Source organism: Gymnoscopelus microlampas, assembly GCF_963454915.1.
Source record: "Gymnoscopelus microlampas genome assembly, chromosome: 2".
NCBI lineage: Eukaryota > Metazoa > Chordata > Actinopteri > Myctophiformes > Myctophidae > Gymnoscopelus > Gymnoscopelus microlampas.
In genome coordinates this window covers 29939966-29965132 of record NC_139939.1, presented here as the reverse complement: position 1 = coordinate 29965132, position 25167 = coordinate 29939966, and the positions used below count along the sequence as shown (strand labels likewise).

At 40.5% G+C, this 25167-nt stretch overlaps 2 protein-coding genes across 2 annotated transcripts in view; both read right to left on the bottom strand.

Moving 5' to 3' along the window:
- Positions 1-2691: 2691 nt before the first annotated feature.
- LOC311062005 (prostaglandin reductase 1-like) lies at positions 2692-20498 on the bottom strand. The gene is made up of 10 exons (XM_084080747.1): positions 20434-20498; positions 19442-19570; positions 19239-19284; positions 18628-18687; positions 16199-16366; positions 15806-15923; positions 14853-15008; positions 4333-4438; positions 3666-3784; positions 2692-3274 (listed from the first exon to the last, which is right to left on the bottom strand). Exons 2-10 carry the CDS (start codon positions 19545-19547, stop codon positions 3164-3166), a joined length of 990 nt encoding a protein of 329 aa, XP_083936873.1. The 5' UTR covers positions 19548-19570; positions 20434-20498; the 3' UTR covers positions 2692-3163.
- Positions 20499-24023: 3525 nt separating this feature from the next.
- LOC311054792 (uncharacterized protein) overlaps positions 24024-25167 on the bottom strand; it is a 31174-nt gene continuing 30030 nt past the window's right edge. The window contains exon 18 of the mRNA XM_084070796.1: positions 24024-25031. Coding sequence (XP_083926922.1) covers positions 24893-25031 — 139 coding nt within the window. The 3' untranslated portion in view covers positions 24024-24892. The remainder of the gene's footprint in view (positions 25032-25167) is intronic.

Sequence of the window (25167 nt, the reverse complement as noted above, 5' to 3'; positions counted from 1 at the left end):
GTCAAGCAAGCACGTCTTCCACAACAAACATGCAGTTTTGCCCCCTGTCCGTCCGCGTGTGTGCATGTTCATCCGTCTGTCTGTCAACAGCTAATCTCCGGCACCATTTGACCGATCAGGCGTGAAACTGGGCACGGACACTCTCTGGATGCCAGAGCAGAACCAGTTGCCCACATTTTTCACATCGGCCTGTTATAGCGCCACCAGCAGGATGATTTTAGCAAAACACATTTTTGGCTATAACTCCTATACAGATTTTGTCCAAACATCCAGGGGCGGAAATCTGGCTTGAGGATGGGGGGGTCGCCCCCTTTTGATTTCAAAAGTGGGTTCAGGTTCGATTAAATAAGTATTTTAAATGATTTTAACATTTCTTTTTATTATTCTAAATGACTTGGGGGGGGGGGGGGTCCAATCTGAAGCTAGGGGGACAAAACCCCCCCGTCCCCCCCGGGATCTCCGCGCCTGCAAACATCACACAAATCGGTACACACACAGTATCTCTATAGTCAGTGATCAAGACGGATCTGTCCGTTTTTTCATATATAATTGGCTAAGATTGGCATCTAAAGTACAGGAGTGGCTCGTTTTGAACAAAATGCCTCAAATTATGAACTCAGCGTCCGATTGCCGTGAAAGGCAGAGGAAGAAATGCCACCCTTTTCGCATTGCCCTATTATAGCGCCACCAGGAGCCCAATTTTTGCAAAACATTTTTGTTTAATACTCCTACACATTTTATACAAATATCACACTAATCGGTACACAAAACACATTATGTCTAGTCATGACTGAATTTCAAACATTGCTGGCCCACAATAACCTACCTGGAGGAGACCTGTGCCCCGAGAAGCACTTTTTCTAGATCAGTCTGCAGTAAGCATGAAAAACAGGACAGTTACCCCTGTGAATAATACTTCATTTCTATGGAAGTGTGATACACTTACCACACTCCTGAATGATTATCCCTTGTTGAACATTGTGACTCATTGAAGATGTCTGAAACACTAAAACACTGAATGCTGATTTATTAAAATGGTCACATATTTAGCTAAAACCATAAGCCTTCCACAATAGTAAGACTTTTAAGCTTCAGTAAAATTCCTCACAAACCAATCAGCTAAGCAACTGCCATTTTAGCAACACATGTTAGAAATGTGTAATTAGGCTACTAATCACCTTCAGAAATAGTGTTATTCAATATAACTTGATACAGTAAAAAGAGATACAGTATGATTGTGAAAAGCTACAGCCAGTGAGTATTTACAGTATGTGACAGTGATGTTGATCACTATCTGCACAGCACTATCGTAGCTTATTACACGGCTTGGTTGAATGCTTGATTCTGATTGGTCAGTCATCGGTCATTATTTCTTGATAATAATAATAATAACTAGAAAAAGTGCTCCTCGGAGCACAACTCTCCGCCAGAAGACTTGTGTTGGTTCGAAGGTTGCGAAGGTCTGTGTGAGTGTCCTATCCCTCCTGTCTGTATAAGTGTCCTATGTCATATCCCTCCTGTCTATATAAATGTCCTATCTGTCCTATCTGCCAATTATGTATCAGCCATGCAGCCATTTCATGGTTCCCGTCTTACCTCACTCTGACAGTGGCGGAGACACTGTCAGAGTGATGCCATGTATATATAGGCCCGGTGGCGTCACTAGCCAATCAGATCACAGTATTTCACGTGTCACGTGAGGCTTGACCAATCGGTGTGTCATGTTTAGAAAGTGAAAACGCAGTGATAACAATACTCTCCTGGCGGAGAGTAATAATACCTGGGATTTATATAGCGCTTTTCTGAGTACTCAAAGTCACTTTACAAAACTAAACTAAGTGGAACACAAGCAAAACAAAACAACTTTAATAGGAAAATACAGAGAATAAAAAGTTTTAAAAGGCTACAGAGGGCCAGGGAATAAAACAAAAGTTGAGACTAGGGTGGTAGGAGATCAGTTAGGTGGGGAAAGCAGTTCTGAAGAGGTGGGTTTTGAGGGAGGTTGGCTTTGATGTGAGGTGGGAGTGGGTTCCAGAGGGTGGGTGCTGCTACGGAGAATGCCCTATCACCCCAGGTGCGTTTCGTTTTTTTGGTGGGGAATGTGAGGAGGTTGGCATCGCTGGATCTGAGGGAGCGGGTGGGGACATGGTTGTGGAGGAGGTCGGCAATGTATTGGGGTGCCAATGACCGATGAGCTCTATAACGGACCGCTGTCTAATCAGAGCACCTGTTCATGTCAACCTGCGCTGCTTGGTTTTATGCTGTAATCCAACATGACAGCCATGTAAAAAACAAGCAACGTCATTTACAACTAAACGTTGCTCTGAAGAATGTTTTTGAAAACATTTGAAGTGAGAAAAAGACGATGCAATAACCAAAAAGTGATTCTACTGTATTTGATCCACTACACTTCCTTGTTTATCGTGGCGCACCAACGCAAGAATATTTAAAAACCTTCAGGGTGATTATCCACCTCCGCTCCACGTCTGTGGATAATCACCCTGTCGGGCTTTAAATTTCAATAATGACTACCTCCCCATACATTATCCCTTGCTTATAACATAAGCCCACACTTGAACTTATAGCCTATATTAAACACAGAGCAAGATGATTTATGATTCTAGATTCTGCAAACATTATTATTAAAATAATATAAACAATATGCTGTTTATAATTATGAATATTTCTATCTATCAAAAAGTGATGTATTTATTTTTATTTGTTTGTTTGCATAATAGTTACACAGAAACTTGAATAAAGTTTATCAAATTGATTTCAAGATTTTGCTTTCTTTTTTACAAAATATCGGTCAAAACATTGGTCGTCTCACATAGCCAGACTTTCAGACATCTCCGCCTACTGATAAGTCTGGTGATGTTCTAATTCTGTGTGGGCTAGAGATGGGTGGTAACAATTCAGAGATTTAAAAAACCCTACCGGTCGCCTTCACCGGCTGGCCAAGCCCATGCAATGAATTTAAATGTTTCCAGACAATTGGTGCGGCGGAGATAGTAGGAGATATCCGATCGTCTGGCCACGAGACTAAAACATCAGTGGTCTAGGGCTCTCCATAATTGGGATCGGCATTGGACCCAAAACTCCAAAAGAAATGGAAGGAATTGTTTCTATAAACCACACTTCTTAGTATGTTACTCTCTTTTTCTTAGACCTTTATCACAGCCTTGCCAGTGTTGTCACCCCTCAGCATTCCCATGAAAGCAGCAGGCATGTTGGAGAAGCCTTCTGTAACATGTTCAGTCCAGTTCAATTTACCCTGAGAGGAAACACACAAAAAAGACGCACAGAAACGCAGGAAAACGTTAAACATCACCAGTAACTTTTCATATTCATCATCAAACCTTTTGATTGACTGGCATGGCACAGTATGTCTTTCTTAACAACCAATGCAAGACCTGTCTGTATATGAGGTCTCACCTGAGAATGTATTTAACTCTTTCATTTGTCTAATTTAACTATATAATTTCTTTGCAAGTAGCAGGGGCTAGATTTTGGAAATTGGAATGTGATTTATAAAACATAACATGATTTAAAAAGACCATGTTATTATTTCAAAAGGTCCTAAAATTAGTAATTTTTGAGAATTACTGACTCAGTCTAAAAAGTATATGGGACAGTACTTTGCAACCTGACAAGTCCAATCTTACCTCCTTTATCCAGGCCATTATTCTCTGAAGAGACTCATGGAATTTGTGCTCCCAACGCGTGACAAGGAATCCTTCCATCCGGAGTTGCTTGAAGACCATATCAGATTGAATATATGGACCTAGCACATGATAATGAGAGCATTAAATGATAACCCCCAGTATTATTTTTTCTGTCACACTATGTTCCATAGATGTAATCTCATTGTCAAAGAGGATAATGATTAAAATGTATTATATTAATATAAATAATACTTTGTAACTACTTTTGGGCAGTGGTGGCCTAAAGGTTAGAGGAGCGCCCTCGTTGCCAGGTGGGGAAGTGAATGTTCACCACTTCCCCAACACCGCTGAAGTGCCCTTGAGCAAGGCACTGAACCCCAACTGCAGTGGAGCTGCTTAGTGGCCAACAGCATAAGATGTGGTTGTACTAGTCAGCTCCCAGGTTTTAATGTGTCTGTCTGTCTGTGTGTTTCTATGTGCAGGGCGTTGCTGAAAATGAGCACTTGTGCTCAGCTACTACCCTGGGTAAATAAAGAACAAAAGAAAAAAAAAAAGACAAATATTATGAAACTTGCCAAAGAGTGAAGTTATAGAAGTGCGACATGGATTCATGCCAAAAAGCATGAATAAAAGGTGTGTATTGTATATGTGTAAGAATCTGCAATACCTTTCTGAGGAGAGGTTTCATTGTATGTGGAGATGGAACCACACACAGCAATACGGCCAAACTCTCTCATAAGAGGCATCACCACACTAGAGAACTCACCACCTACCTAAATAGAGAGGAGGGAGTGGTAGAGGGACAGAGATGGAGAGAAACAGAAACAAGAAAGAATGACATAGATGTCATGATGGACAGCGCAGGACCCCCCCCCCCCAAAAAAAAAGAAAATAGTTTTGGGGGTACAAAAGCATGGGATGAAAAAAAAAAAAAAAAAAAAAAAGGAGGTCCGCGGTCGTCCCCCCCCCTTAGGGGTCCCTGGAGACCCTTGGGGGTCCCTGGGGGTGACCTACAGACACGGCGAAGGAAAACTGTAAAGCCACAGCCATGCGATGTTGCACATGAACTCTGCAGCCGCACTGAGCAGAGATGCTCATAGGCCTGCGTCCTGCGTCGCTGACGCACAATATTGTGAAAGGACGCATTCATGACACCGTCGTGCCGTCGTGGCGTCGCACTAGAGTTGTCACCAACAACAGAGAAAAATATAAAAACCAGAAAAAGTGCTCCTCGGAGCACAGGTCTCCGCCAGGTCAGGTAGGTTATTGTGGGCCAGCAATTTTCGGAATTCGCCAATCAGGATGGAATATAAAAAATTTGACAGATCCATCTTGATCACTTGACTATAGAGATCATGTGTACTGATTTGCATGTTTGGACAAAATTAAAAGTAATATAAAAATGAAACATCTGCCTCCTGGTGGCGCTATAATAGGGCAATGTTAAAAGGGTGGCGTTTGTTCTTCAACGTAGTGCAAATGTGCGTGCAAAGTTCCACCACAATTGGACGCTGTGTTCATGATTTGCGGCATTTTGTTCAAAGCGGGCCACTCCTGCAAACTTTAGATGTCAATGTTAGCCAATCACGATGGAATATGAAATATCAAACAGATGCATCTTGATCACATGACTATAGAGATCATGTGTACCGATTTGCGTGAAATTTGGAAAAAATGTGAAGGCTTAATCTAAAAAAAAAAAAGTTTTACATAAGTCGGCCTCCTGGTGGCGCTATAAAAGGCTAATGTGAAAAATGCAGGGCAGATATTTTTCCTTGGCCTCTAGGGAGTATGTGTGCAAAGTTTCACGCAGATCGGTGCAGATAGTTAAAAACACAAATCTGCCTTTTATAGCGCCACCATGAGGCTGATTTGAACATTTTCAAATGGCATTTCTTCCTCGGCCTAGTGGGAACATGCGTGTTAAATTTCACATAAATCACAAGCTGCGTTCATGATTTGAGGCATTTAGTTCAAAATGGACCAATCCTGCAAACTTTGGAAGCCAACCTTAGCCAATCAGGATGGAATATGGAAAATCAGGCAGATCTGTGTTGATCACATGACTATAGAGATACTGTGCACCGATTTGCGTGATGTTTGGATAAAATCTGTAGGAGTACTGTCCAAAAATGTCTTTTGCACAAATCAGCCTCCTGGTGGCGCTATAAAAGGCCCATGTGAAAAATTTGGGGCAGAGGTTCTGCTCTGGCATCCAGGGAGTGTGTGTGCACAGTTTCACTGCGATCAAGCCAACGGTGCCAGAGATTAGCTGTTCACAGACACACGGACACACACACACACAGACACACGGACGGACAGGGGGTAAAACATACTCTCTCGCCATGCCTTCGGCCTGGCGGAGACAATAATTTGCGATAAAATTATTAGTGCACGATAAGTATCGGCCCGATAATTATCGGTTCGATATCAGGAATTATGACGTCATCACGATAAAACCGATAACATTAATAATAGCTCCGATAATATATAACATTTGTCAACTGTGATCTGCATGGACTCTCAGTTAGACACCGTTGTACTGGAGAAGTATAACTCTCGGTTAGACACCGTTGTACTGGAGAAGTATAACTCTCGGTTAGACACCGTTGTACTGGAGAAGTATAACTCTCGGTTAGACACCGTTGTACTGGAGAAGTATAACTCTCGGTTAGACACCGTTGTACTGGAGAAGTATAACTCTCGGTTAGACACCGTTGTAGTGTTGTGCTAGTGGTGTGCTAGTTACTGAAAACCAGTGACTAGTTACCATTACTAGTTACTTGTCATGTAAAAGTAACTCAGTTACTTTACTAGTTACTTACACCAAAAAGTAATGCGTTACTGTGAAAAGTAACTTTGAAGTTACTTTAAAAAAGAAAGGGCTCCCATTATTGCCCTTATAGCCTTCATTTCAGTACTGTTATTGCATTGGAGAATAATACAATCTGTTGATCAACTTGACATGCATTTGCATCACTGAACTCTGCTAAGCAATGTGGTCAATACCAGGGGTTACGATATAGGATTGTAACCTGCTGGTCCCAATGTCCGGAATGAATCAAATGTATCAGACATCTGATAAAAAATACCGGTCATAACTATATTTAAGCATTAATTACAATTAAGCAGGTGCGTAAATACAGCCTAACACTTAGGCCTACAGCATTATATTTTGGATTGAGCTATTTGAACATGAACCATGATGAACGAGTAATATACACATTTTATATACAGTAGCAGGGTCATCTTGCACAAATACATTAATTACCTACACTTGTGCCTGGCAATGTCCTTCTCACCCATTGACTTGCATGTTAAATGATGGCGTTTCCCCTTAAAAAATAATCGATCATTTCAGGAGCAAGAGCTTAAAAATCTATTCTAAATCTAGTCAACAAGGCCTGCAGTAGGCTATGCACTGGACAAATATGCATGACATTATTTCAATACACTAAAAACCAGTGGTGGAAAGTAACTAAGTACATTTACTCAAGTACTGTACTTATAAGTACAATTTTGAGGTATCTGTACTTTACTTGAGTATTTCCAATTTCCAATACTTTTACTACTACTCCACTACATCTCAGAGGCAACTATTGTACTTTTACTCCACTACATGTATTTGAAAACTTTAGTTACTAGTTACTTTTCAGATATAAATTATGATATAATGAAACATACATTAACCACTTTAACCCTATTTTATACCTAGCCGGTCTACAAGCTCACAACGCGTCGCATCGCGACCCGTTGTGAGCTTGAAGATCTGCTATTTTCAAATATTTAGTACTTTTACTTTTGGTACTTTAAGTGCATTTTGATGCCAATACTTTTGTACTTTTACTCAAGTAAATTTTGAATTCTGGACTTTTACTTGTAACAAGAGTATTTCTATATTGCAGTATTGGTACTTTTACTTAAGTAAAGAATTTGAGTACTTTTTCCACCACTGCTAAAAACATGGGAAATGTTAGAGGGAGTAATAGCCACGGATACACGACGGTCGACTGTCACGACCGTCATGGATGAACTTCAACCTAGTGTTTGCACTTTCTCCATTTATGACCCGTACATCTACATAAACGTTCATATTTCAAAGATAAAGTGCTTATCCCATGGCGACGGAGGTTACATGTATATATGGGCTCTCAAAAGTACCTGTATCATCCGTATTGTTCAATAAAAAGCATTTTAATCTGATCGGTGGCCATATGCTTTTAACAGAGTGACCCTATCGGTTGGTAGGTGTATTGCACTCGAATACATTATGAAAAAATGGCCACTAATCGGATTACAATGCTTTTCATTGAACAATAGTATAGTTCAGCTTGGGAAAAGCAGCCTTTAACGGGTTTGGGTACGTGGTTCATAATCACCATTGCGTTATCGTGGTTATCTCTCTCTCTCTCTCTCTCTCTCTCTCTCTCTCTCTCTCTCTCTCTCTCTCTCTCTCTCTCTCTCTCTCTCTCTCTCTCTCTCTCTGGACCTCACTGTCCATGAAAAGAATGTCGGGGACTCGGGGCTCCCGAAAATTATCTCGCAGAATCGCTGCTGCGCTGAAAATAGCAGATCTACAAGCTCACAACGCGTAGTGATGGGACCTGTTGTGAGCTTGTAGATCTGCTATTTTCAAATAGCCAACGCAGCCATGCAGATCTGCAAGCCTAACCGAATGACTGTTAAAGCAGTTTGTTTAAATTACTTTATAAAATGTTATATTTTCACAGGGATTATTTATTAGTGTAGATATACATTTTGGAGTGGATATATGTGTCCAGATGCCTGTCAGACCGTCTGCTCCGCAGGTCTAGAATGGAATAAACGGGCGCAGCCAACGTCAACAATTGGTCTCGACCAGACGTGAGATCTCAGCGTAAAGTAGGATGAAGCCCACGTCAGGATATATTGATAAATGCCGAAAGGTGCGGTGATATCGCCGTACGTTCATTATTCGGGCTACACCGCGTTGATAAATGAGGGCCACTGTGCCTTAACTCCGCCAGACAGCTTTTTGTGTATTTACTATGAATATCGCCCCTATACTTAAGGCTGACAAATAACGTAATACACATCCATTCTCTCTCTACGTCCTGCGTGTCTGGAGGATGTTGGGTCTTTTGAGCAATTGAGCCAATGTGTATTCTCAGAATCCCATTTCACACTCGAGTGTGAAATGTGTCTGTCTGTGTCCCTCATTCACAGAACCGGTTTATTGACATAAGCGCACAATATAAACACCACACACATGTCCTGGCCTGAGTGGCCTCGTTCTCTTCATGTTTGATTCTTGAGACAGCAGAGAGGCAGCAATGGCACCAGCGTAAAAAAAAAGTTTGTCCAGAGCAAACTCAGCGACGCGAGGACGCCTAAACGAACGGTCGCCTAAACCACTTTCAGGGCAAGCTGCTTCAGGCTGCAGCATCAGTCCTGCTTGGTAAAATAAAGGCTGAACTCAGTGGACATTTTGCAATAGGCCTACTCGCGTATAAAGATTTCCCGCTTTCCAAACGGGAACTAGTTGCAGTTTGTATTCGATTCATGGAGGATGGAGGACTCATCAAAGAGCGGGCAGTGGAATTTATTGACACCGCGGATTTGACTGCACGGTGCATCACAAAGCGCTCCTAAAATAAACCTTTCCGAGCGCACTTTATGTACACTGCAATTCTCACTGGCTAAATGTAGTGCTTTGCACTCTGTAGCCTAACAAAGCATCCCTGGATATTAGCAATACATTGCCAGCTTTGTTTTTGTGTATCAAGTGGCCCCCCCCCCCCTTTTTCTCTCTCATGTAGCCTACTGGTGCAGCGATATGCTTGTGGTTCAAGAAAGTACAAAATAAAAGTCTTTGAGTCGTTGTCATGGTTAATAATTTACCAATCATCTACCAACTATTGTAGGCTACCCGTGTCTAAGCTAAAACATAAACATGTAGGTCGCCTACATACAGTGGGTGACCATTGACTTTGTCGCTTTTCATAAGAGAATCACTTCACTCATTTGCCTCACCCGCTTTGCAGTAAATTTAAGTTCCAAATACTACCACAAGGTGCCGCTTTGGAGTCACTTTTTTGTGACAGAGAGACAGACAGACAGACAGACAGACAGACAGACAGACATAGAGACAGACAGACAGACAGACAGACAGACAGACAGACAGACAGACAGACAGACAGATAGATGTCTTATATTATTATTATTAATAATAATAATAATAACTAGCAATAATTACGTGTGCTTAGAGCGTTTAAATTGGGTTTTCTGTTCAGCGTCGGGCAGTCAGGAACGCATCTCTGTCATTTTAGAAATGTTCAGACACACATTGGTTTCTGTCTGTCTGTCTGTCTGTCTGTCTGTCTGTCTCAAAAGTCCATAGAGACAGACAGACAGACGTCTTATATGTTGTTTTTTTCTCGCATCAATTTCTGTATAGTAGGATGCTACCTCTTTCCTCTGTAAATGAAGTAGTCCAGTTAGTATAGCGGTTAAAAATAATGTCCGATGATTTTACGACCCGGGTTCGAATCCCACGCTATGAGCATGCTGACCTGTTATTTTTACTTTACTTCTACTCCACTACATCTCAGAGGAAAATATTGTACTTTTACTCCACTACCATTATTTGAACGCTTTAGTTACTAGTTACTTTGCAGATATAAATCATTACATTATAAAACATACATTATTTGCCCTATTTCACATAGTCTATTTGAAAATGGCCGATCTACAAGCTCACAACGCATTGCGACGCATTGTGAGCTTGTAGATCAGCTATTTTCAAACATTTCAGTACTTTAAGTATATTTGCCAATACGTTTGTACTTTTACTTTGATTGAACTCAAGTAACATTTTGAGTTCATCCATGACCGTAACAGACGACCGTCATGTGATCCATGGCCAACAGCGAGGCGTTTGTTTTCATTCTTATAAGACCGCGTGGCTCATTTATATGCACGTGAAAGTAACTAAGCGGAAAGTAACTAAGTACATTTACTCCATGTCCACTTGTTGCTGACGGTGGTAGTGTAGGAGCAGCGCTGTAAAAGCCCCAAGCGTCATCGGTGCAGGAAAGATGCGTATTTGGTTGTACACACGGAGACGCAGGGGTGGCGTTTTCAGTCGGCTATGGGACACTGTTACAACAAAGTAGAATTCATTTGTGAAGAAAGAAAAACCCATTAACAGTTGAAAATAGCCTACACCAGAGGTTTTCAACCAGTGGTCCGGGGACCACCAGTGGTCCTTGAGGGGGTTCCAGGGGGTCCCCAGCCAAATTAATAGTTAGCAACCAAATTGACCCTTATGTGTCTGTAACTCTTAATGTACAAATGGAACCAAATGGACCCGTCAGGGTCCATTTGGTTCCATTTGTACACTCTCAGAGTTAAATACTGATTAACACTGATGATGATGATACAGTGTAGATTGGGACGCCCAAGAAATCTAAATGGTTGAGTCCCTGGCATATCTTTTCAAATGGGGGTCCCTGGGCTAATATGTGTCAATTTGGGGGTCCTGATGGGAATAAGGTTGAAAACCACTGGCCACCATTTCTGCCCATCCCTCTAACTTCATGTAGGCGCATTAAAAATATCAAAATTGGCCGCTCTGAATTTGTATCTGAACAAATACTTTGATAGAAGAGATAGGCCTACAGAGCCGGGTACTGTAGGGGGGAGGGGGAACCTGATAGCAGAGTTCCTCACTTGGCTTATTTGGAATAGGCTGAATATCATTAACATAACCGGTTTGGCAAGAGACTGGGCCAGTGTTGTAGGCTAGTGCTAATTTTGGAAGTGGGGGAGCGCGGTTCTTGAGCGGATTGGAGTTTTTTTGTTGTTACTTTATTTCGGTTTTAGGGTTAAGCTCTGATCCACCCGTCCCCCCCTCCCACGAAAGCCCCCCGACCCCCCGCACGCAACCACTCCGCTGCGCTGCGCCAGGCCGCGCTGCGCTATAAACGCACTGTCTGTGCCTGTGGTGGCCAACTGAAAGCTATATAACATAGTAGTATGACAAGGGTGCAATTATATTCAATGATATTCAATTGTTTTGTGGAAAACACATGGCTCATCATGCTTAATTAAAGAGAGACTCACTTGCCTTTTCTTAGTGCTTTTCATTGTTTGGACAGAAGAAATTGTAAACATTTAGCCAATATTCGATCATCATTAAATAACAGACAGTGAACTGGTTGGTGACAGCATGTCATGGATAGCACATTAATTCTTAAACAATATTGAGGAGGAAATAAGTGTAAACGAGGAAATAAAATAAAACAAACCAAAAAGACGCCAATAACCCCTGTCTTATAAAACTGCCAAAATGGGTCGGGGTTATCTGACATGACAGGCTGTGCCACTTTGGTTTTTGTGCTTTCTGCCGTGCGATGTGCTCGCAGCCAAGTCTTGACATAAGGCTCTGGATTCCAGGACCTGAGCGGAGGTCCATGAGCGGAGGTCCATGCTGTCTAATAAACATCAGAGCCGACACACGTTCTGTATGCAGTCGCGAACGGAGTGATGTTATTATGAGGTTCAATGTTCATAAAATGCTTCACAGATGATCCGATCATCTTTATTTTTAAATTGATGATGAAAGCCGCACACGCAAAATGGGGGTCCCCAATATGGTTATTTTGGGGGGTCATGGCCTGAAAAAGATTGAGAACCCCTACTTTGATGCATCTCTCTCTCTCTCTCTCTCTCTCTCTCTCTCTCTCTCTCTCTCTCTCTCTCTCTCTCTCTCTCTCTCTGAGAGACCTTGTCTTTGTACAGAGAGAGAGAGAGAGCGCATCTGGATAAAAAAAAGAGACTTTGTCTTTGTATAGAGAGAGAGAGATAATTAACATAACCGGTTTAGCGATGAATAGACTGGACAAGGAGCACATGTCGTTGAAGAGTTTTTTGGTTTGCAGTTTACTTAAGTAAAAATATCAATACTCTCTCTCTCTCTCTCTCTCCGCCAAAAATAGACTAAAATGTTAGAAAATAGAGTTGCATCGCGACTCTTTGTGAGATTGTAGATCAGCTTTTTTTTTGCCTATTTAATAGCCACGCTGAAATTGCATCTGAACAAATAGCCTGCCTTGATAGACCCCCCCCCCCCCCCCCCCCGCTCAAAGAAAGAGACACACGGCATAAGTGCACACACAGAAAGCACAGAACGTATGACCCCAGTATATATATATATATATATATATATATATATATATATATATATATATATATATATATAGTGCCACTGAACCACCACCACAGAAATACAATTTGTCAATTCAAATGAGCTATTGGCAAGAGAAAAAAATACGTTTATTTTCCCGTCTCGTTTTATCAATTAAGACGTTAAAATTAAACTAATGTTAAGCGCAGCATCATGCTATATAACTTTATTTGCTTAATATTTTGCTTAATATAAATGTCACATCTTGTACTGTAAGCAACAGACAGGATCTTTCTCTGTCTTTCTAGGAAAAACAGTGCCTAAAAACCCCAAAACAAACAATTTTGCTATTCAAATGAGCTATTGGCATGATAAAACATACGTTTACATTTTCCAAAGCAAGTGTCAAAACATAATCCAAAAGTGTAAAGTAATGTATGTACAGTTTGGAGAGGATATACAGTAACTAGTAACAAATATATTCTTGCTGTCTGCTGTGGGCTGTAGGCAGCTGTAGGCAGTAGACCGCTGCTGCCCCTAGTGGCACAGAGTGGAAATCATACATGCCCTGCATGAAACGCATGAGAAGAATGAAAAAAAACGACAAAGTCAATGGTCACCCACTGTAGGCTACTTTGGTAAATAAATCTGGTTATTTGAAGAGGAGGTTATTCAACTCTCCAGCTGTCTATCTGCGACTCTCTCCCCCCCGCCGCCCCTTGCGCTTCAACTACATGCAAAAAGGCCGTTCGCAGCTCGCGATGCTTAAATGAAGAAATGTGCACAGAAAATCATCTAAAACTATGCTAAATAAACCCCAAATAAAAATCAAAAATAAAAGCGGGGCTTTATTGTGGCTTAAATAGATTCAAGTCAACACTTATTAATGTTTTGGTGCATTCTATAATTTAATACAAAATTCTGATGCCTCCATAGTCTATAGTCTACATGTCTACTCAGTGGTGGAAAGTAACTAAGTACATTTACTAAAGTACTGTACTTGAGTACAGTTTTGAGGTATTTGTACTTTACTTGAGTATTTCCAATTTACAATACTTTTACTTCTACTCCACTACATCTCAGAGGCAAATATTGCACTTTTACTCTACATTTAGTTGAAAACTTTAGTTACTAGTTACTTTTCAGATATAAACTATGATATAATGAAATATACATTAACCACTTTAGCCCTATTTCATACCTATAGGCTATTTGAAAATAGCAGATCTACAAGCTCACAACGCGTCGCATCGCGACGCCTTGTGAGCTTGTAGATCGGCTATTTTCAAATATTTGTATATCGGCTATTTTCAAATATTTAGTACTTTTACTTTTGGTACTTTAAGTACATTTTGATGCCAATACTTTTGTACTTTTACTCAAGTACATTTTTAATTCTGGACTTTTACTTGTAACGGAGTATTTTTATATTGCAGTATTGGTACTTTTACTTAAGTAAAGAATTTGAGTACTTTTTCCACCACTGTGTCTACTTCTCTGCAGTGCCTGAGTGCCTGTGACAACAGGCAGCCGTTCCAAATTTTTCGGAGCAAAGAGGGGGCGTCTCCCTGCATGAATCCAAGTTGCAGCAACCAATCGGTGTTTGGAGCAAAGAGGGGGCGTCTCCCTGCATGAATCCAAGTTGCAGCAACCAATCGGTGGCAACCAGACCCTTTTTTAGCAAGCCGGCCCACTTTTTCCCACAAACAGAGAGTCCCTGACCAAATCACGCCCCGTTACGCCCCTTTTTCGCCTAAGCCACCTCCTCTCTTTATAAGCCTGCAGAGGTTACATCCCACATACCTCAGATGCCTTTCATCTCTCTCCATAGAGGACAGCTCGCTTCGCTTGAGCTGTCCTAAAAAGAGAGGTATAGCTGTAGCTGGAAGACCTTGATGTTCCATATTACTGCACCACGTAGATACACGCCATCCTACTATAATTGCATGAAAACTGTGATTTGTGATCAGTGAAATTTGATTCACTATCAATCTCTCTTTCACCCCAAGAATTAGACTCACATTGTCAAAGTAGCAGTCATATCCATTGGGAGCAGCCTTTCTCAGAGTTTCCACTAATGAAGACACTGTCTTATAATTAAAAGCGTAGTCAAATCCCAAGTCCTTCAGATAGGCCACCTTGGCATCAGTCCCCGCACAGCCAACTACTGTGCAACCCTGTTAAAAAAATCCCAGAAACACATGAATTATTTAGAGGCATAATGTACTGTGGCTTGGTCTCTGTATGATCACAATTCACATCAACATTATCATCAACATTTGCTATTTAGTGGAAGCTTTTATCCAAAGTACTTCATAATCTTTTGGAATTAAATTATGTTTTAATGTCAGTCCATACATCCTCCTATAATTTGACAAACCTCTGTGGTCGACCGTGGTGAGAGCAAAAATGTGTGCCCGGTTCTCCTCATTGGCTGGAGCAATTGATCTGAATTTGCACACAGCCATTGAACATTACCATCTGAACGCAACTGCGAAGCCCGTTTTTCGATTTCACCAAATCTCAACTGTTTATTAGCGTTTTTGTGTCAAACAACGGGAGATCAAACTGCGCATGCGTCGAATCCACACACCCACTCTGTTACAGTGTTGCCGCCTGCCTCGCCTGCCTCAAGCGCACACACACACAGACAACGTGCTTAAACTTAAAGGACTTTCATTTACGCGCGAGTACACTAAGAAAACATTCTTACGGATCTGTATGTGTGTGTGTGTGTGTGGGGGGGGGACGCTTCGCCACCACAGACTGACTTAAGGTAGACCACTCATTCCACACAGAGCTAATGTCACACCAACTCATAACCCCTGTATTGTTTCAACAGACCCACTGTCTGCCACAAGCACACAGAGAGTTTGTGTGTGTGTCTGTGTTGCGACGGGACCGGGGGGACACACACCACAGGACGCGCAATAACCCCAATGACACATTTGGTAGTGGTTTGAAAGTGCCATGCCTTAATCTTGCCAATCTGTCCCACCACAGACCCCACTGCTCCAGCTGCAGCGTTGACCAGCAGAGTCTCTCCTTCCTTAATCTCACACAATTCCTCCAGTCCAAAAACAGCTGTCAGACTGAACAGAGAGGGAGGGAGAAAGAAAGAAAGTGAGTCATTTGAGAGAATGTTGGGAATGTAGGGTCAAGAGTTAAGGACTTGATAGGCTATACTCTGTTGCGCATGGTGTCACACGCAACAAACACATTGCATTGTGAGCTTGTAGATCGACTATTTCCGGTACACAACACCGGTGTGCAACTAAGTATAAAGTCCAAAGACAGCCGTTTGATCCCTTTGTTCAGTGCTACATCCACCCATCCAACCATTTGACCTTACATCCATTTCACTTACCCAGGCATACCTATGGTCCCCAGGGCCAGGGACACAGGGAGGTCTTGGGGCCAGTCGGGCAGCAGAGGGGTTAGCCCACTCGCGTTGCACACATGGTGGCTTCTCCATCCACACGTTGCCACTACATAGCTCCCCACTTTGAAACTGGGGTTGCAACTCTGGATCACTCTGAGAAACAGAGAGGACCGGGTTGGTCAGAAGGAATGAACTGCAGCGAAAAACATTTACAGAATAGTGGATGGCCCTAAAAACTCAGCCCTAAAAACTCATCTTTCTGGAGGCCAAAAGAGAAGCTAGTACCAGTTTCCCTGTAGACAGACGACCCCCCTCCCCTTTTTTTTGTATATATTTTTTATTTTTCATGCTTTTTTTTTTTTACATAGTGGTATTTTTTCTCTGTATTTTTATGTTGATTTTTGAACTGTTTGGTTGCTACTATATATGAAATTAATTCAAGGACCCCAACGGAAACAAGTCCGCAAGGACTTTTTTGGTCGGACCTTTTAGACAAAGGTATTATTAATGTAACTGTGTTGTTTTACATTATTTTGCCTAATAACAATTTCAATCAATCAATCAATGGAATTAATCTGACTGACTGACTGACTGCTGACTGTGAGGTTCAATTCATAAAGGTCTCACAGGCAATTTTATTACCTGTGTAGGCCCTATAAAGAGAAGAATGCATTCGACATCTGTTTTGAATAAGGGGTGTCGTGTTTTGCAATTAATTAAGTTTACCTAGATTAAAGGTAAAACCATTTCTTAATTCCATTTAAGGATGTGTTTTCACTATAATTTATAATTATGAGTTTTGGGCCATGACGGAGGCGCGCCGACTCAGCAGACCTTGAGGCTGAGGAGACGCGCCCGAGCGCCCCCAGGCGCGAGTGCCCGCGTCGACCAGCCGATGGTCTGCTAGTCGAATCAGCGCCGTCCGAGTTATGTACCGATAAGGACAGAATCGTAAATAGTTTTGGTGCGGACTGCGTTTGCTCCACTGACTGCGTTTGTCCCAACTACCACTCAAAGTGGCTCCTGGCCAACTGCCTGGATGAGGCAGACTTATTTTTTAAAGCTTTGTGCTTTCTATTAGACTGTGCAGGGCAGAGGCGTCTAATCTCTGAGTCAGGGTAACCGCATACTGACTGACTGACTGACTGACTGACTGACTGACTGACCGGTGACCGCCTGAACGACCAACGACCGACCGAATGACTGGCTGACTGACTGGATTTATTTTATTAATTAGTTTATTTAATTATTCAAACTAGCCTACCCCAGTAACACTACAGCAGTGTGTGTGTGTGTGTGTGTGTGTGTGTGTGGGTGTGGGTGTGGGTGTGGGTGTGGGTGTGTGTGTGTGTGTATGTGTGTGTGTGTGTGTGTGTGTGTGTGTGCGTGCGTGCGTGTGTGTGTGTGTGTGTGTCTGGCCGATGTTTCCTGTTCAACATGTCAGTTATGATTTCACAACTGACATGTTGACAAGTGCTTCCTAAACGCAATTCAGATCACATTGCTTCACATTGCATAACCAATTTTCAGAGGCTGCCAGTGACATGATAACCTCTTGTCTAATTTTGTGGACCTCTGGAGACACTACTATATGTAATGTTATTATGAATGTTAAAGGTAGGGTAAGTGATATATTTTGATTTAAACAAAAACTTTTTCATTAAAAAGGTTAAAGCATTATATTGTGATAGTAATTATTGTTGCTATAGAGTGTTTGTTCAATAGCAAAAGTCTCTGCATCTCTCCAGATCTTTAATAAACAGAAAATACAATTTCAGGTGGGTGGCCAATCTTCAGCCAATCGGGACAAAGTACCCATTTATCAGGTTAAATGTTGTAGTGTTCCAGTTCCAATTTTGTCTGCTCATGTCTTTGTGTCATCACTTCGAATTCCACTTGTTTAACCCATTTAGACCTGTTGTAACCTATATGTTGTTATACCTTTCAATCCGGGAGCCACGTGTGTCTCGTTAGTTGTTGCTATACATATAGCAATATATATTATTTATTGTTTTAGTACGAATTTGAACGTTTTCAGAAAACTTAGGATAGGTTTTAGAAGGCGTTTTTAGAATCGGCCTCAGGTCTAAATGGGTTAATCTGTATCATGGTTGAGTTCTCTACCCTGATTGGATAAAATTGGTATCCTGACTTCAAAATGCATTTTCTGATTAATCAAGAGCTGGAGGGACGTGGAGACTCCTGTTACTGAACAAACACTCTATACCATCAATCAGTACTAGTATTCAATCAGAATATAAAGCAATTTAACATTTATTTTAACAAAAAAATGTGCGTGTGTGTTTTTTTACCTCTTTTTTGTTCTTACATGCAGTATACCATATACAGTATGCACAATGGGTCACCAAGGTTGTATTAATATTGTTGTTATGTATTGTGGGTGAGTGACTTACTTGGCAACTTGACCTCCAATCATTACATCCCCTTCCCTCATTTGCGTTCTGCTGTAAGGCCTATACGGGAAGGAGCAAACCCAGTTAATCCATCAACATTTTCATCCGCTGGTAATAATGCAATGTGTGTGATAAGTTTGAATGTTACTGAATTTAGCAGCCTAGGACTTAAGGTGTGTGTGTGGCATGTTCTGTCTCACTCGAGTGTGCAGTGCTTGAGTCACATTCCAAGCAATCCAATCCCCAATGAATTGGACCACATAACTACGGTATTATTACAAAAAGAGTAATCTGTAATCTTTTCCATACATGCCATAACAGTGGACAAAACACCACTGATAAGATATGGCCTACCTCATCAAACAAACACAGCGCTGTTCTCTCCCATAGTGAACTCTATATGAACTCAGACACAGACACAATGCAATCAAGGGGAACAACAGGCTACCCATCAGACAGAAAAGAAGTTAAAATAAAATTATTATGTTTTGTTTCAGTCGCCTAATTGTTCAGCTGGGGAATTAAAAACATGCATTAACTCAGAGTTTTGACAGGCAGACTTTGAAAAAAATGTTTACTATAATGATAATGATTAGAGTAGACAGACAAACCTCATATATGGGTCCACACTCAGGAACACAGCCTCCAAAAGGACTTCTGAAACCACAGAACCACATACCTGTTACACTCAGTCTGGTATAATATGCTATACATCTCTGTTATAAAACTCTGGTTACACTTTAGTCACAAGCACAGGCTATACCATACTTGACTTTAAGTGTTTCGTCATTAAAACATAACAGATAGTACTGACCTCCTTGTTTGGGGTCAGGAAGCTGCTCCTCCTTCAGCTCAAAGTCACTGAGTTTAGGTAAACCCACAAAGTGGTGCCGGAGAGTCCAGACTTGTGCTACAACCATGGTGGTCCTTCCTTGGTGTATTACTGGAAGAAATGACAGAGATGAGGGGAGGAAATTAAATGTGAGCAGGAGGAGGAGATAAACTAAAGCACTGCAGTGGAGTGTGATGTAAAACGGAAGAGGAGGAGATGGTGTAGAACCGAGGAAACGGAACGGGCCAGGCGGTCCAGACTAGTGTGTTACATCATCAGTGTGCAGACTAGTCTGATGTATTATGCTTAAACTCTCTGGGTTTGCGAGTCTTTAAGGCACTGTTTCCCAAACAGAGCGGGACCCATTTGTGGGTCGCGGTCGCGGACCAATTTTTATGGGTCGCGAGTAGCCTATATAAATATCCCCCCTTTTTTCGTTTCCTATATTTATATATAAAATATATATAAAAACATATATATATTATTTCAAGTTTAAACAGTTACGACTTTCAAAGAATTCCAACATTTTTCTAAAGTATTTCATAAATAAAATCAGGAATTCAAACAATTACCAAATAAACAGCCTACAAAAGATTTGTGAAAATAGCAGATCTACAAGGTCACACAACGTGTTGTGAGCTTGTAGATCTGCTATTTTCACTACTTTGGGTCCCAGGCAAAAGTCTAATTTCTCTTTTGGGTCTCGAGCTAAATGGTTTGGGAACCAGAACCACTCACTGCTTTAAGGTATGCCATAGTAAAGGACTTTTAGAATGATTGGTCAGTTGCTGCATGTAAATAATAACGTATCCCCTAAATGTATCCCGATCATGAGGAATCTGAACGACGAGGTAAACATCCATGGTACCTAACCTACGAAGCATTTAAACACAGTTTACTTTGTGCATGCTCAATTTGTCAGTTCTTCTGAGTTCTGACCATAGTAAAGGCTTCTGTTCTGACATATACGGTACCTCCGTCACCGATAGCTCTGGTCCGGACTCCGGAGCGAGTTTCTCTCTAACGCTCAGGAACTTTCTGACTGTAAAGTGCGATGTCTAACTGCAATAAAACATGAATTATATAATTTCGCCATTCACCACTAGGTGGCGCACTTGAGTAAATCAACGTTTCTCCGTCTGGTGAACATGTTTTCTTTTCTGGCTAATAAAATGTGGATTTTATTCATAAAAGGTGGGGTTCACCGCGGAGAATAGGATTTCAACATCATAAAACTAGCCTTTGTTTTGGCGAAATTATATTATTTATTTTTTTACTACAGTTTAAACATCGCACATTATTACAGTCAATGTGACACTCTGTGGCAGAGCATGAGAACTCCTACTTTAACTTGCAGCTGCAGTAGGCACTACGCCTCTTATTCTCAAGGACAAGCGGAATATAGGCTACTGTAGATTGCAGAATGAGCATGATTACCAAAAAGATATACTGTTTATAAAACAGAAATCATCAGTTATACCGTTTAATTTCCTGCTGTAATAAAAGCCTTCCATTTGCTGCTTGCAGTAGGCTACATGATGGGGGAGATTATTTGGATATCCTATTTCTTGGTATAAAATACAGAAATATGCATATAGAGATAAAATACAGAAATATACATATAGACCTAGTTATTAATCATACTTTCGGTTCATTAGTTGGAAAAGTACAAATGCTCAAAGAAATCTCCACCGTTTGATAAGAAATCAGGAATATATCTGTAACTGCCGGAGTAATCATTTTATTTCTTATTTTTGTTCTTATTTAATATAATTATTTATGCCCATTTTTCATGCCCATTTGTTTAACGAGGTTATTAGAAGTATTTATTTTGTACCAGAAACTAAGTTAAATGCCCAAACTCCTTATAAGGTATGGCTGGGACTCGGAACCCTTTATATTGTGCAGTTTCCTTGAGCCACACAAGTGTGCAACACCAGCACTTCCGCTCAGACGGAGCTTATGTTTGAACGTGCCAGGACAGAGAAAGGTTCGTTTGTTCTTGAATTGTGTCAAAGTCAATATTATGATGGTTTGAATGTTGGGTTAATTGTATTGATTTTATTGCAGTTTGTGTTGCTGTGAGTTGTCGTGGGCACAAGGACTCATTCCCCTACAAGTCTATATGCAGCCAGCAAGGTGTGTTTGTTTGTATTTGCTTTAGTTTGTTATGTATGTTTATTTGTACAATGTTTACGTCACGTTTCTGTTGTTAATGCAAGTGTTTGTTTGTTTTATGTTTGTTTTATGTATAGTTCGACGTTGGTGCATTAAGCCAGAAAGGTGCTTAATAAAACTGTCAGTATGCAGAACCACTGTGTCTTATGACTACTGGAGGGAGTGACAATATCAATGAGCAACAGCACTGTTGTTATTCAATTAATTAATTCATTGATACATTTAAACGTTTAAAAAATTGTGCTTCTTGCACCAATAGTGGAATTTGCATGGCATGCGCTAGCCAGCCCTGGTCTGCACAACAAAGTTTCAAGTCAATCCTAGCACTGCTGTTGAAATTGTTTGGACTTATAGCGCCCTCTGCCACATAGTAGGCCTACAGTGAATGGGTTTTTCCTTAAATGAACATGAACTTCAGGCCTACACCATAAAACTAAACAAAAGAAACTGTTAAAGGTGGTATAAGTGATTATGTTAAATATGTTTCTTTTAAAATAATTATCAAATAGCTCTATATTCCAATAAAAAATCAATCACTGTTATATAGTGTTTGTTCAGTAGCAGGGGTCTTCTATGTGTAGGCTACTATACAGCCTAAACAGAAAATACATTTTCAGATCGGGATACCAATTCTATCCAGTCAGGAGAGATGACTCAGTCAAAACCCATACATTATAAAGGATAAACAAGTGAAATGGGAAGTGTTGAAAGAAAGAAATGGGCAGACAAAAATGGAACTTCTCTCTTTTTTTATCTGTTTGTCATAGGTTAGAGTGAAAAAAAAACAAGAAGTGAAAATATAAAATAGTTTCATAAGTCTGTGTACAGTTTGCAAAACAGAACATAGGGGTCTGGTCCCATACAATCATGCTGGTGCGCTTTAGTTTGTATTTATTTGACAGCATGCATGACATAGCATTTTGTGATGGCCCCTGCTGGGGCCTTTGCCAGGGCTATGCTGTGTAACTGTTCTCTGTTGCAGTGCTGGTTGGAGGGTGGAGGGAGGTAATCAGTGGTAATCAGGGGAAGGGGAGACACCTGGACACTATCTCCAACACAGTATAAAACACCTGCCCTATCCACTGTTTAGTCTCTTCATTCCTCCCTGGGCCACAGGAGCGGATACAGAAGAGCCATTCTGTTTGATTGTGTTTGTTTAGTCTCAGTCAATTTAGGCAGCATGTTTCCCTCCCTGTATGTTGGGAACTATATTCCTTGCTCTAAAAATGTCATAATTTGTTCATAACAAATGCCACTTTTTCGTGAACCCTTGGTGTGTGTTTCCCCTTTATTTGTGTTGGCCTTAGAGCTAGCTGGGCCATAACAGAAAATATAAACAAGAAATATGAAGGCCACTTTAAATTAAATTCCCAGGCTGATTTTCGTTTCCAGTCCGCCCCTGAATTATGAAGTTCATAAAATGTTTGAATCTTAGTCATACTTATCTCTTTTTGTTTTGCCGTCGGGGTGGGGGAGGACAAATCAAGACAGGTCAAAATATTAGATGGTTTCATAAGCCTGTGCACTGTGTCTTTAGTTTGACTGACTGATCTGCTGATTGTTGTGGTTTCACTATTTTTTTAATATACAACAATAACACTAAGGACCACTGTAAATAAAATTCCCAGGATGATTTTTCTTTCCAGTCTGTCCCTGAATGCCTTTCAGTTGGCCCAATTTTCTAGAACAGTGGTTCCCAAACGTTTTAGCTCAAGACCCAAAAGAGAAATTAGACATTTTCCCAGGACCCAAACTAGTGAAATTAGCAGATCTACAAACTACTTCTTAAACATTTTTATTTCATTTATTTATGGAAATTATTTGGTTTTTTTTTTATTGTATTTATGAAATATTTTTGAAACATGCTGGAATTGTTTTTGTTTGAAGTCAGTTGTGACTTATTCCTGTTTAAACTTTTGTAAATCTTTTGAAATAACATATATTTTTTAATATATGTATGCTCGCCATTCATTTACATCTGTACACTCTCTGAGTTACAAATGGATTCATTGAAGCAGCACTATTGAGATACTTAAATCTCGTGTCTAAGTGAGTCATGATCTTTGACACGGTCCTGTTTCTGGTTTGACATGAATTTTGACCTGAATGTCAAGATTCAGGCAGGCTCTATTTGCTGAATGGTAAAATTTCAGCACTTGCCAGGAGACCTGGGTTCAAATCCAGGGTTGAAGAGGAAAGTTACATAGTGCAGCTTTAATACTAGCCTAGGACATTATATAGATTATTAGGGTCTATATCAGTCAGTTTTGAAAAATGCAACAGTTCGACAGCATTATATTTGCATTGTTGTGTGTTGAGTCTATTATGCACCAAAATTCTCAGGACCATACATAACACCAAATTGTTTTATTTATGATCAATCATTATATACTTTGTACATGTAAGCTAATGGACACATTGCACACTGCGCAGTCTGGCATCATCATTGTACAAGGCATTAATCAAAAGTGCAAATCTGTGTTAAAACAAATTATCTTAAAAGGCATTCACATTTTACATTAATTATGTTTGCATCAATATGCTATTCTCATTATGCAATACATACATGCTACTTGTAAATTGAAATGTTGTCATTGAAAATGAAAGCAACACACAAAAAAGAGATGAATGAGATAGTAATTAGAAACCAGAAGGCAAAACATTGTCATTAGGAAATAATGTGTCCATAAAGAACATGCTACTTTGACATTTTATTATAATCATCCAAAGTCTAAAGATAGACTAGCCTATATGTATACTCAGTAAGAAATGTATTTCCTGGTACATGCTTCTTATTTTCTGTCACACTCATTCCAGATTATTATGGTCTGTTCTGTGCTTCAGCATGAGTTCAATAAACCTCTCATTTGATCAGCCAAACCCCATTATATGGTTGGAGCTTGTATGGGTAATGTGTGAAATGATGGGCAATGTGTTAGAGAAGGGTGGTCAAAAGGAGTGTATAATGTGAATTCCAGAGAGGTAATGCTGTACAGTGTCAGTATAACCTTTAGTAATCAACAGCTTAACTATGTCATGTGATGTGATACTTCAGTACACTTTGTTGTTAAATATTACTAGGACCACTACATAGAAATTACAGATGAACATTTTGTCTTCAGCCATTACCAGTATTAATGTAGACACTACCACAGTATACCTCTAACTCACAAATTGCCCACAATTTAAGACATTGCCCATACTAGTTCTACATTGGGCTTTGACCCAGTCTTGTTATTGGTCTTAATAGGAGAGCTACATCTCACAGATCCAGCTGTTTTTACTCTCACATTTGTCATCATTCCAATGTCCGCTCCCTGTGTCTTTCTTCCAGAACTCTGCACAGTCCTGGGAAGTCCCCTTGTAACTGTTGGGCTGTCCTTCGCCCCAAAACCTGCAGTGTAAAGGGTGAAGCCAAAACAGAAAATAATTTAGCTTTTTCCATGACTTCACTTTTTATTAACCTTTTGTTAAATCTTGTAATCCCCTTGACATTGTTGTCTTGGAGAGATGTATAAGAGCTGCCAATA